General features: G+C 34.1%; 2 protein-coding genes across 5 annotated transcripts; one reads left to right on the forward strand and one right to left on the reverse strand.

Annotated features, from left to right (window-relative positions):
- Nucleotides 1-443: 443 nt before the first annotated feature.
- LOC113724564 (uncharacterized) lies at nucleotides 444-4,603 on the forward strand. Of its 4 annotated transcripts, none has more exons than XM_027247465.2 (9): nucleotides 444-618; nucleotides 759-833; nucleotides 906-975; nucleotides 1,931-2,021; nucleotides 2,100-2,161; nucleotides 2,715-3,025; nucleotides 3,113-3,146; nucleotides 3,229-3,348; nucleotides 4,006-4,603. In XM_027247465.2, the coding sequence occupies exons 2-9, from the start codon at nucleotides 786-788 to the stop codon at nucleotides 4,191-4,193; spliced, it is 924 nt and encodes a 307-aa protein (XP_027103266.1). In that variant the 5' UTR covers nucleotides 444-618; nucleotides 759-785; the 3' UTR covers nucleotides 4,194-4,603. The 4 variants fall into 4 exon arrangements, with proteins under 4 accessions (XP_027103266.1, XP_027103255.1, XP_027103262.1 ...); XM_027247454.2 differs by having other exon boundaries at nucleotides 476-618; nucleotides 3,104-3,146; nucleotides 4,006-4,435; XM_027247461.2 differs by having other exon boundaries at nucleotides 477-618; nucleotides 777-833; nucleotides 3,104-3,146; nucleotides 4,006-4,435.
- A 3,919-nt stretch (nucleotides 4,604-8,522) lies between these two features.
- Nucleotides 8,523-11,175, reverse strand: LOC113724585 (uncharacterized). Its single transcript, XM_027247474.2, has 2 exons — nucleotides 10,649-11,175; nucleotides 8,523-9,176 (listed from the first exon to the last, which is right to left on the reverse strand). Exon 2 carries the CDS (start codon nucleotides 9,167-9,169, stop codon nucleotides 8,711-8,713), a length of 459 nt encoding a protein of 152 aa, XP_027103275.1. The 5' UTR covers nucleotides 9,170-9,176; nucleotides 10,649-11,175; the 3' UTR covers nucleotides 8,523-8,710.
- Nucleotides 11,176-13,569: the final 2,394 nt, after the last annotated feature.

Consider the following 13,569-nt stretch of genomic DNA (forward strand, 5'->3'; position numbering starts at 1 on the left):
ATTACTTGGTGAATATATTGCTTATGGGTGAAAATTAGTTGTAATTACATTGATTGACAATATGAGTAACATGTAATCAGATGATAAAGGTATAATTAAGTGATTGTGAGGATAGAGTTAGAATTATAAAAAGTGATAAAAAAAGTTTACACCAAACAAAATGTTCTTTCTATATATATAGTATATATGATTCAATAACTATTTGTATGAATAAGCAATTTAAGAAAGAGAGAGAAAGGTGTATATGTGTGTGTGTGTGTATATATATATATATATATATATATATATGAGCAAGAATAAAGATGACAACAATGAAAATATATTAAAATATTATGGATGGGGAATTGTAATACTAGCCTGTATTGCAAGGGGTTAACTGCAATTTCGCCTCCAAGAATTTCATCAAATATTATTTTATTTTGTTTTCTTCCCCAGGAACTCCCGCCCAAACCCTCAATACTCTTTCAGTCTCATTCTCTGTCTCTCTCACACAGACACAGACGCACACACACACACACACACAAAAACTCACGCTCACGCGCACACACTCACAAACGGAGGCTCATTTCTGTGTGATTGAAGGATTATTATTCCATTTTTACTCTTTTATTCGGCCCGGTGAGTTCGAATTTTAAATTTCTAGGGTTTCCGTCCGTAATTTACACTGTCTCTAGCTTATTTTCTAGTTAGAGATGAATTTAAATTGCATTTTGATAGCTCTTTTTTTTTTGGTCGTTTTTGGCAATATGGCCTAAAAGTACTGGTTGCTAATTTAGCCGTTTGAGATGGAGACACTTTACACGAAGTTATACGACAAGTACATTAAACTCAAGGTAATTGTTTTTTATTTTGGTTTTGGATTTAATTTTATGGAAATTTATCCCTTTTTTTTTATGGAATTGTAGAAAGAAAAGGATACGGCGATGGAGAACCTGAACCGCGATCAAGAAAAGAAGTTTATGAATTATGTGATTGGTATGTGTGTAGTATTTCTTTATCTTGATCTTACCTGCTATGTATATACATCTCATTCTATTTTGGGGAATTCATGATTTTGAGGGTTCCTTGTTTTTGGCGGGAGGTTCTCAGGTAGTGTTTTGAAGTTGGAATTTGATAAGAAAAAAGGAACGACGTTCTATAAACAGTTATTTTGTAATTTTATATTTGGTGTAAAGCTCAATTGAGTAATTATTGTATCGGGAACATCATGTGGCTTTAATATCTTATTTCAAGCCACATTAGAAGAGGGGACATAGGTTGGTCTGCTTAAGAACTGTACATTTTTACTGTTCCCCTTTGGACTACAGCAGTTGTATGCAGAAGTTATGGAAATGAAGCTGTTGCAGGATTTTGGTGGTTTACACAAAACTATGAAAATAAAGCTGTTGCGCACACACACATTATGATAGATAGAGAGAGAGAGAGAGAGTCAGTCTGTGAACTGTGGTAAAAGAAATTTTTAGATATTCGCAGCAATGTAATATAATTGTATGAGATTCAATTTACACAATTTGGCATAGACAATAGACCTACTTTTGAAGGTTTTAATCTTGTTCATCTCCTTGATTCACTAGGCTTCTTCTACTGAGGATTTGAATTTTAGAACTTAGCATAAGAGAGAATAGTTATACCTTCTTTTGGGATCAGAAGCACCTAACATGCTCCTTGCACTTTTGTGTGGTCTTTTAACCAACACAGTTTATTCCTCAGTCCTTTCTCAGGAAATAGGATAACTAGTTAAATCCTTCCAGATAAGCACAGGATCTGTCGTTCTTAATTCATTGATATTGAGGAAAACCTAGCTTCAGCATTTTTGTTGCAATTATCTCATTTAATTCTTCTTTCCAGCTATTGTAATATCTGATTTTCTTTCCATATACCTCTAACGTTATAATCAAAGTGTTTGACTCAAGTGGTTGTCTTGATGCAGCTTCAGACGAAATGATAGAGTTCTTAAGAAGTGAAAATGAAAGACTAGGCAACCAAGTCAGCGAGTTAAGAAGTGAAATGGCTTTGTTCAGGCATGTATATCTGCCTCTTTTATTTTGTAGTATCTTCAGAAAACTATATGATGAAGTTGACCTCATTCTTGGCTGCAGATCTACCAAAGATGAAGAATGTATTCAATACAACAAACTGTTGATGGAAGAAAACCAAAATAGTAAGGTCTAAATCAGTATATTATTCATGTGATTGAAGTTCTCTTGAGCGTAGATGATCCTGGGCTTAATGCTTCGTTATGTCCATTTCATTTCACAGTTGGTTGTGGTAGCATTGGCTATGTGACTTCAAAGTTCAGAATTAAGAACTTTTGTTTATTTTGTTTAATGAAAAAACCAAAAAAAAAAAAGTATGGCCCAGCTGAGAAGGTGATCTTTCCATGGAAGATTATGTTTCTGTTTTTCTTGCATACACATCCCACGTCCATGATTCTTGAAGCATTTTATACTTGGCATACAGAAGAGACAGCGATGCTTGGCATACAGAATAGACAGCGCTAGGTAATAGTTGATTAACATTCTGGGGCCTCATTACCTGATCCACATGCATATCATAGTGAAATGTTTACATATTCATGAGATCCTTGAAGATCTGCTTCATATTTCTTTCCCTATGGAAATGGTACTTTGCAGATGTACTCTTCAACTGAATTTTAAATGGATCTTATTTTAAATGTGTTACTCTTCTTTCACTTAGCCTCTAGAATATTGCAGATAAAAAACTTCAAGAAGAAATTGAGAGGCTTCGTAACCTTCAACGTGAGGGACGCTGCTGCCAAGCTAGGGATGACAAAGTTGGTGATGGAGCTGTTGACATGCCTATGAGTTCTCAGGTGGAATCCTTTTCTTCAGATGGCACGAGTGTTAGAAAGACAAGGAAACGCAGTAGACATTCTCTACATGATAGAGGAGATACAATTACACCATCTGCCACCAAGGAACATGAGCATGAACAGTTGAATGTATTACCAAATAGATCCTGCAAGGAAACTGAAGCCAGTGATACTCCTTCAGACCATTATGATGTAAGCCATCATGAAAACTAAATGTTGGAACCATTTTTCCCTTCATTTCATGGTTTTCTGTGTTGATAATTAATGTAGGTTTTGCAGCTTGCTATCTGCAAAAGGAAGATGAATAATCCAGGTAACCAGTCAAAATATTCACTAGTTATTTCCAACTTTCTTTTCGTCATATGTATCACAACTCTTTTGATGCGGTCTTTTAGGCAGTGATGTGGCTGCCAGTTGCATGTTTCAAGAACTAGTGGAATGGGTTGTTGGCTTGAAGTTGTCCATTATTCCTCAGAGCAGAGACTTCTGCATTTCGGCTCTGCATCCATCAAGTGGTAAGCTTTTTTTTGAAGTTTCTATTCAAGGTCTCTACTTGTACATCACGCTCTTGTTTGAGAATTTGATTGTCATTTGCTCAACATTTATACCTTTGGATAGATTGTTTTTTATGAATTTGAAGCTCGAGATTCTGCCCCTTGTTTGCTTCTTGTTGGAATGTTATTTCAATTCATGTCTGAAAATTCAGCTTTACAAAGCTCCAATACACCATTTTCTCCATATTGCTGTTTCTGAAAGGGCATCCTTGCCTCAATAAATTATACTTTATATTCTGATTTGAGTTCATGGTGATATGTGACTCTGTTCAATAATTTTTTTTCCTGCAATTTTGTAGATATCTTCTGAATGATTGTTATATACAAAGGTGGATTGGAAATACTGTGCTTCTTGAAGATACTTAAGAAATAGTAGTTCATTGCTTTTACTTTTTAAGCTAGTAGAATATCTGGTACAACAGATCTTTAGTTTATCTACTATATAGATTGCTCAAATTGAGGAAACCTTGTCTAGGCCATTACCATATTTAACAATTATCAGTAAAGATGGGCAAATAATCTGACGTTTAGATAAAACTTTTGGGGATCTTTTCTAGCAAATTGTCCTTATTTAAATACAGACTATAAAATTACATTCCTTGACTTTTGTTCATTTAGGTTACTCGTTCACTCTGACATGGGTAAACAACTCAAAGGGTGAACCGGAGTTGCTCTATCATGTTTTAGCACTTGGGACCTTTGAAAGAGTGGCACCAGAGTGGATGAGAGATGTCTTGATGTTCAGCATGAGTATGTGCCCTACCTTCTTTCATAGGGTGTCCCGAGTTATACAGCTCAATCACTGACAACTTTTAGCTTCTTTTCTGGTTCTAACTGGAGAAGCGTGGATGTGATCATCCTTCTGTTCTGGAAAGATTTCTAACAAATGGGTGATGCTTTTGTTGATCGGTTGTTATTTTGATCAACTCCCACAAATGGATCTATACCTTTATATCTGATGTGGTGATGTCTTTGGATGAAGTCAGATTGGGCAGGTTCAAACCTGTTCTGGTAATATTTACAGTACTTTCTTTTCTGCTGTTGTAAATTGAGCTATTTGTAATTGGTGACTTTATGTAAATGACTTCATCACTTTGGTAATGGGAGCTGCAGAAGGTGAGTGTGTTTTCCTTGAGCTTGTAATATGATTGTTAATATTGATGGATCTTCTGGTTCTAGAGAGGTATAAACCAACTTGTGTACCTATTATGCTGTACCTTCAGTTGTCGGACCTCTTATCTTCCGACCTCCCTTTCACCCCATCCCCCCACCTTCCCATCTTTTGCCAATGAAATTAAGGTAAAAGTGAAACTGCCTTTTGCATTCGTAGCTGCTTTTTGTCCTCTTTGCTGTGTGCATGGAAGATGCGTATCATTCTTAGAATTAACATGGAAGGTGGAGCCTTCATCCTCTGTCTAATAAGAGGTGGAACTTTCCTTGTAAGGTTGTTTGCTTTCATTTCTTGTTTTACAGGTCTTTTGCGGCTTGGATTCTGGAATGCTTCTGTAATTCCCTCCAAGCCTTTGTCACTTTCTGTTTCTGTCTCTGTTTGCAAGATGTGTCATTTTCATTCGCTACTTGGACAGTTAATTGTGGTGCATGATCTAATGGAGTCAACAGAGTTAAGTTAGAATTCAGTTACTGGCTTAAAATCCTTGTAGTACTAGCCCTTGTATGCAAGGTCAGGGTTGGGGTTGGCTTTTGCCTAATAGATCTCTCAAGCGATGGCGCTGGGATGCAACAGGTGCTTCCTTGGTATAGTCATGGAAGCTGGCTTTTTGAAGCTTAGTGTTGCATCTGAAGTTGAGTTGAGCTTCAACGTGGAAAACCCAGCTCGAGCGCTACTTTAGCAAGCTTGATTTTGGTTTGAATTTTCTTCTAGCTGAATTTTATAGTCAAATTCGACTTTGGAATGCCAACAAGGTTTTCCAAGCTTCATAGACTTAAACTTGAAGAAAAGAGAAAAGGGTTAACTAGTCAGCTTTGAGTATTCTTTAAAACTTGATGATGTAATCCGACCTAAGGTAGTAATCTCTGGTTATTGTTAGTTAGGAGAGGTGATGATGAATGAATAATTTTGGTTTACTTGTAATCTGTTCACTTCATGTGAAGAAAAATGTTTTCCTAATAACTGTTATTTCTGTCTTTAACATTGACCAATCAAATAATAGCTCTTTTATATTATTTTTCTCTAATTTTCGACGTTATTAGTCTCAAAGGGCACTTTCAATTGGTAGTCGGCACGTGAGTTTTTGGCCTAATTATTAATAGACAAGTTTTTTTTATTACTTGTTTACAGTAGCTCTCTAAAAACACCATACACATATCAAAAAATTAAAAAAATACACAAATTTTATATTTTCTTTCCATCTTTTTCTTCCTCTTTTTTCTCCCACCTCATCCCACCACCATCGACCAGCAATCTCCATTTTTCCTCCTCTCTTGGTCCCCTTCCTTCTTTCTTCCCCGCCACCTTCTCCCTCGTCTTACGGCCTTTGGTCACGACGAAAGCCAATCATGGGATCGGATCTAGTCATTGCAACTAGAGATTTGATCGTAGCAACCAAAAGCCCAGGAGGGAGGGGAAGGTGGCGAGGAAAGGGAAGGGATAGGAGGTGAGAGGGACAAAAGAAGAGGGAAAGAGGAAGGAGGAGAAGAGGGAGGGAGGAGGATGGAGAGAGAAAAAGGTGAAAAAAAGGGCTGTTGGTGCCGGTGACGGCGGCCCGCAGTGGGGAGGGAGGAGGAGCACTGGTGGGGTTTGGGAGGGAGAAGAAGAGGAGGGGAAAACAAAGGAAATAAAATGAAATATTTACACAATCTAAATTTTGTTTTTTGGAAAAATCGTTTAAAACATTACTCACATTTTGTAAAATAATTTTTTTCGTCCCTCACTTTTAAAAGTATTTTTTGACATCCTTTACAAATTTATATTAATCAAATTTGGTCTCTATCTAGGTTATCGATTAGTTTTTGTCGGAATCCACCGCGTACCTTACACGTGATCATTTTGAAGGGCAAAATTATCAAATTAAAATGTATATAATCCAATTCACATTTCACAAAATAAATTTTTTTGCCCCTCACATTTCACAAAATGAATTGTTTCGTCCCTCACATTTCACAAAATGATTTTTTTCATCTCTCATTGACCATACGTACAAATAGTTTTTTTTTTTTTTTAAATTCATGTATATATCCATTTGATTTCACCTAAACAGTACGAATGTCTATTTAATTTCACCTAAATAGACTAATTTGTACACATGATATTCAATAGTTATATACATGGGTTTAAATCTAATAATTTTGTTTTAAACTCATATATATAAATATATAGCTATAAATATCTATTTGATTTCACAATGTGAATTTATTCAATATTTGTAGCCTTTTCTCTTTTGGTAATAATTCATTTATTTAATTGTGTAATAAGGTCATCTAATTAATCGGTCCTAATTCTAATTCTACAATAATGTTAACAAATTGCAATTTAAATCTGGAGTTTTTACTCGCCACCTTTAAAATCAACAGTTGAATTTCTTGGCTTGTGATTATTTTAAAATTTGAAAGTGTCAATCATTTATTTCTTTTTGTCATACTTTTCCTTTGTTTATTTTTTGTCCAAATTTAATTCGATATAAATACTTGATATTGTTTATGATTAAATGTCTTCTTTGTTTTCAATTTTCGAGTAAAAAGAAATGAACATGAGTGAAAATCTAATTATTTTTTTAAACCCCTGCATATATCTATTTAATTTCACCTAAACAGGATGTCTAGACGAAATCAAATAGAGACATATTACATGCTATTCATATTGTTCATGTGAAATCAAATATGCAAGGCACGTGGTGGATTTCGATAAAAAACTAGTCGAAAAACTAGATAAAAACCAAATTTGATCAATGTAAATTTATAAGGGACGTAAAAGTATACTTTTAAAAGTGAGGAATGAAAAAAGTTATTTTACAAAATGTGAGGAATGTTTTGAACGATTTTTCCTTTTTTTTTTTTTACAAGATTTATAGTAAAATTTAGTACCCAAAAAACTCACCATCCAAACTTGTGCTTCATCTCCTAAAACATTAATAAGCATAATCAATCATTAGTAGTACATAGATATGCTTAAAAGAGGCTAAAATATTGTTAAAACGCTAATCGTAACCCTCGTAGCTCTACACATGATGTTAGTCATGCTAGTTTTTACTCATTATACAAATGATCCCAAGGTTCACAAATAATGTTGCACTTGTTCCAGAATACAAGCCAAGTACAAAATGGATCCCAAAGTTGACAAAACAATAATAAATAAAAGCCAGATTTTTATTGTGGTCAATCTTTAATGAAGACACAATTACTCGGTATGCAATTTATAAATGTAAAAGATAGGGCCACATACGTACTCAGTATGCAAATTAAAGGGCATGGTTAGGTACGACATCCAAAGTAATTTGGTTTAAGGATAACTTCTCTTCAAAACCTACCCTTTTCTTGCCCCTAGGACCACCTCTTCATCATTTATTTTAGGGTGGATTTGTTTAACAAGTGCACTTGTTAAGAGGGGCATCAAGTGCTTTTTTTTTTTGAGAATTAGAAAATTGTGTACATGCAAAGGGGTAACAGATATGAGCTTGTGCATATAAAAAGATGCATTACGAATAAATTAGGTATGGTAATCAGGTGTTCTAATAACTGAGCTTTTTCTTTTCCATTTTCTTCTCCTGCCAACAAATTTTGATACTTTGCTGAAGCTTCTATGGACTTATTGGAGGCTGCTGTAGTTCTTCACTCATAACCTAATTCTACGCATGACCACTTTACAACATCTATTATAAGCACAAAACCGAATTCTTGCTTGCAAAACTTTATGTAATCTGTAAGAGAAATCTTTAGTAACTTCAACCGCTGACACTACATTTTCAAACATAACAACCACAAAAAAAATACAGGGAAAAAAATTTAGTAATTGCATTGAATTCGCCAAGAAAATCCATTTTTGGAGCAAATGATCACGAAAATTGCTATACAACTCAAAATCACTTGTATACAGGGTTTCTTGAAGATTCCATGGGCTTACCAGAGGATTCTTCACTCATGACAGTGTTATAAAACATGATCACTTGCCATCTATCGTATGAAAAAAAATCTAGAAATCATATTCAATCCATCAAGAAAATCCATTGTTGGAGCAAATCATCAAGAAAACTGCTAGTACAACTCAAAAACCACTCATCTAAACTACAACAATTAGCAAATCAAAACGGAGAAAAAAAGTAAAAAAAAAAAAAAAAAAAAAAAAATTCTGGCAGATGATGCCTTGCCTTCAAAAGCAACAGTCACAATCAAACGGGCACAAAGGAGTACCTCCAGCATCCGCCCTCCCAATCCCCAACTCCTCTTCAGTATATATAGCTAGACCATCTCCGGTCTTCTTCCTCAGCCTCCGCCCAGCTCCTCCTGCTGCAGCTGCTGGTGGGTCACTCCCACCATTTTCCCTTCTAGAACCATTTTTGCTTGTATTCCTCTTACCAGTATTATTCTTCTTTGTCATCATTTTATCGTGATCCGACTCTTTAGCTGGCTTCTTGGATGTGGGCTTCTGATTATCTGATTTCTTGCTTTGCTTCTTCTTTGAAGCGAAAATCTCATCAATCTCATCCCTGGTTCTTTTCGTGGGATGCTGCTTTTTCTGCTCTTGTACTTCCACATCAGCGGCAGCACCAGCAGCTGAAACTGATGATTCTACAGCTGATTTTGTAGCATTCTTTTTGTTTTTGGGCATTGCCACCCTGGAAGGCGGAAAAGATGAGCGTTTGAATTGATGAACCCTAATAAGGTAAAACCCCAATTTGCAGAGTTGGGGAAATTGGGATAACGGAAAAGGTAATTGTATAACTTTGATTTTCACTCAAACCTTTAATGAAGTCCTGAACCAGCCTATGGTTGTGATCAGTCAGTAACAGTTTGAAAAATGTAGCATGCTAAAGATAGAGATGTCTGGCTGTAATTTGTAAATGGTAGGTCAACAAAAAGCTATAAATAGCAGTTATAAAGTAAATTAAAGGAGTTGGTGTAATGCAATTCATATTAAAAGAATTGCAAGCTGCATCATCTTCTAGATTGAGCTGAGAACAATGCTTGGTGATTCATTTACTATCATACCATTTGGCAAGCCTTCTCCCAATGGCCAATCAACACTTTCAGGATCAAGTTTGAAAGGGTTTTTGCTTGAGAAGATAAAGAACAGCATCACTGGTCTATGTCAAGAATGATTTCAACAACACCAAAGTTTTAACAAGAGGTGGAAAACAGAGCAAGGGATGTGTGGTACATGCAAACTGAAGAGAGAGCCGCTTTAAAGCTAAATCCCAATAAAACTGTACAGCTTCACACTTTTTCCGTGGAATTGCAGCTTCAATGAATTAGATCACCCTCTTTATATCATATAGTATGTGCAAAATTGATGCTGCAAGCAGTTACTTCTCTACTCAATTTCAGCCAAAAACATCATACTCTAACAAATCCTCCTTTAGACTCTCTTACACCTCATTTCTTCCATAGAAAAATGGTACCCATACTTGGAGGCAGAGCAATTTTCTGTAATTTAATCATTCAGCATTTTGGATAGCAGACACCTACTTGGAAAGGACTGGTTTACCGTAACAAGTTCAAATTTTCCATTTGTTCTTTGTCAAATTATATACCAAAAATCTTAATCAATTCCATAAGCAGCCATTCTTTCTGGAAAACTATTATTTCAAAAACGTATTTCTTGTTTTATTACATTGCCCTCTATAGCATTACCAAATCCCGCTTAATCACCTTATAAAATTCGTTAAATACTACATGAATGAATACTCTTTAAATCAAAATCAATACTTACCAACAAATCTAAGAATAAAAGATTTATTTACTTTAAAAGAATTCATTAAGGCAATGAAAAAAGTTTTCCAGAACAATCCCAGTTAATATATACTAAACAAAAAAACAAAGTAAAGAAACCCAGAGGACTATGTATGTGTGTGTGTGTGTGTGTAACAGAACTCACACGCAAAACGCACTAATGCACTTAGAAAATGTGAGCTTGTGTGTGGATATCTGTACATTCAAACTTACAAGATTAGAATGGCAAAAAATCGAGGGGAAAAATGGAAAATTTGAAAGATTAAAAAACCAAAAATTCAACTGATATACTTACCCAAAAAAATTCACACGTCATCAAGAATCCGGGTAAAATTGAAAGATAAGGAAAAAAATTCACCTGATATCAAGAATCCACCTTGATTTGCCAAGGGAGATATTAACCCAGTGTTCTTATTCCAAAGCAGCGAAGTTTAACAGATTGGAGCGATAGGTGAAGAGGCGGCGGCGGCGGCGGCGGCGGCGGCGGAGGGCCTCCGAGTAGAGAGTCGAATGCTTGGTACCGTGAAAAAGTTAGGGCTATGGGATTGAAAAAATGGTAGCAAAAGTGCAATAATGAATTAAATTACGTAGCAGTCCCTAAATATTTAGATATGCAATGTTTAAATCTTCCTATTGCACTAAAATTTATCAACTTACCTTAAAATTTATTAAAAGTTCAACCATGGCTCTAAAATTTATCAACTTACCTTAAAAGTTTTACGGGTTTTTTTTTTTTTTTTTTTGTCAAATCTATCATGGTGCTAGAATACTATATGGAATTTTCAACTGATTATATATTAAAACAAACTAACCCACGAGTAAGGAGGGAATTGTTTTGGATATACAAGTGTATAAGTTAATCATCAATCATAGATAAGTTTATTAGAAAATTGGTTGGACTTGAGCATATCTTGGATCTATTATATTGTCAAATCTCTAAATATAGATAATTTTATATAATAATTTTTTTAACCAACTTAGTTATCCACCTAAATATATATCATTGCATAGATAATATATGTTTTATATGATTAAATTTCATCAATAAGAATTTTGGTTGCATGCAATTGATTATAGTTTACTCTTTATAAAAAAATTATTATATATCTACCTTGTATATAAGAAGGAAAGGAGGTTTAGTTCTTTGCCTCCCTTATTGCCACTTGACTTTTCAATAATTTGACAAGTGACATAAGTCTAATATTTTTCTTGCATATGGTTTCCTTGCCTCTTGCATATCCCTCTCTTTTTTCTTTTTTTTTTTTTGCTTTTTTTTTTTCATGCCAAACTGAGCAAGTTTGGCTCTTTTATTCTTCTTTTGAGCCTAACGAATTTTTTTAACCTTAATGATTTGACTAAGTGAGTCTATTGTTTAATTCATCACCATTAGATTAGTTTTAATACAATAACACTACATTATAACCCTTGGATCAATTTTCATTCGTTCTAATTGTTTACCTATTATATAAGAGACATGGGAATTTAATGTAACACTCTCATTTATTGACATGTGATGTAACTCTCCTACGAGAAATCTATAATTTTTCTCCCATTTTTTATTTCCCTACTTCTATCTTGATGGAACAAGACAAAAGATGTACCATACAGGATAAAACAAAATATTTCAATTGCAAGTCATATTGCATAACTACAAGAACTTCTACTGTTTTTATATATTATCTAATTTATGACTATAAGATCAACCTTTATAGATTAATGAAAAAATTTTAATCCTTGGATATTGATTAATTATGTTTGATTAGTAGCTAACCAACTATTACATTTAAACAACTCTTTTATGTAATCAATTTAAGTCTCCTTTTCTATTTCTTTATAAATTGTTTCTCAATGTTGCATAGAAAAAATCAGATTTCTTCCTTCCCAATTGCATTCAACTATGCACTTGTTTATTAATCTCAAGATTAGTGATGGATTTAATAGATGCTATGTTTATTGTCTCCTAGATTTAGAAGAGTTAACTTCATAGATGAAATTTCTTTTGATGCTCAATTTTTCTCGTGTTTTTGTCTATTATGTTCCGGAAAATTTTGCTGTTATATGTTCAATTAAATTATTAGGGGGCCTAGGCTGTGTCTTGCACAGCCGAGGTACCTCTAGTGTAATTAAATACAAAGAATTCTTCAAACTAATGATAAAGGTACACTCGATGTATGTGCGATGTAGAAACAATTAGTATAAAATTTTTTATATGGACGAATTTAGTATAAAATTTTCGTAAACAAAAAAAAAACTTTGATCTTTTGAAAATTTTTTGAATAGAATTTTAATTACTTGGTGAATATATTGCTTATGGGTGAAAATTAGTTGTAATTACATTGGTTGACAATATGGGTAGCATGTAATCAAATGATAAAGGTATAATTAAGTGATTGCGAGGATAGAATTAGAATTATAAAAAGTGATAAAAAAATAGTTTACACCAAACAAAATGTTCTTCCTTTATGTATAGTTTATATGATTCAATAAACTATCAGTATGAATAAGCAATTTAAGAAAGAGCGAGCCAGGTATATATAGCAAGAATAAAGATGACAACAATGAAAATATATTAAAATATTATGGATGGGGTATTGTACTACTAGCCTATATTGCAAGGGGTTAGCTGCCATTTTGCCTCGCCGCTGGCCCCTTCCAAAAATTCCATCAAATATTATTTTATTTTGTTTTCTTCCCCACAAAGGAGTGTTCACGAATCGAGTCGCTTGCGCGATCAGCTCGAGTACGAGCTCAAGTCGAGCTCGAACTAATTAAGTCGAACTCGAGTTCAAAAACATTAAACTCGTTGGCTCGCAAGCGGCCCGCGAGCTCAATTACAGTTTTTTTTTATTTTTTATTTTAATAGTAAAATTACACATATATCCATAATATTTTATTATTTATTAAAAAATTATTATTTTATTCATTTTTAAAAATAAATAATTATTTTTTATTTTTTAAAAATAAATTTATTATTATTATTTTAAATTCGGCTCGACTCGACTCGTTTGCACCTCTATCACAAACTCCCACCCAAACCCTCAACACTCTTTTAGTCTCATTCTCTTATTCTCTATCTCTCTCACACAAAAACAAACAGACACACACACATAAAAACTCACACTCACGCGCACACACACATCTTCCACCAAGGCGCCAGAGGCTCATTTTTGCGTGATTGAAGGATTATTATTCCATTTTTACTCGTTTATTTGGCTCGGTGAGTTCAAATTTAAATTTCTAGGATTTTCGTCTGTAATTTACACGGTCTCTAACTTATTT

Source organism: Coffea arabica, chromosome 1c (genome assembly GCF_036785885.1).
Source record: "Coffea arabica cultivar ET-39 chromosome 1c, Coffea Arabica ET-39 HiFi, whole genome shotgun sequence".
Classification (NCBI taxonomy): domain Eukaryota; kingdom Viridiplantae; phylum Streptophyta; class Magnoliopsida; order Gentianales; family Rubiaceae; genus Coffea; species Coffea arabica.

Bases quoted from the DNA above. Each gene is read 5' to 3' on its own strand.
- LOC113724564 (XM_027247454.2), top strand. From the start codon at position 786: ATGGAGACACTTTACACGAAGTTATACGACAAGTACATTAAACTCAAG. The intron at 3,147-3,228 runs GTAACCAGTCAA...GCGGTCTTTTAG, and splicing joins AAGGAAGATGAATAATCCAG to GCAGTGATGTGGCTGCCAGT. The intron at 3,349-4,005 runs GTAAGCTTTTTT...TTGTTCATTTAG, and splicing joins GGCTCTGCATCCATCAAGTG to GTTACTCGTTCACTCTGACA.
- LOC113724585 (XM_027247474.2), bottom strand. From the start codon at position 9,169: ATGCCCAAAAACAAAAAGAATGCTACAAAATCAGCTGTAGAATCATCA.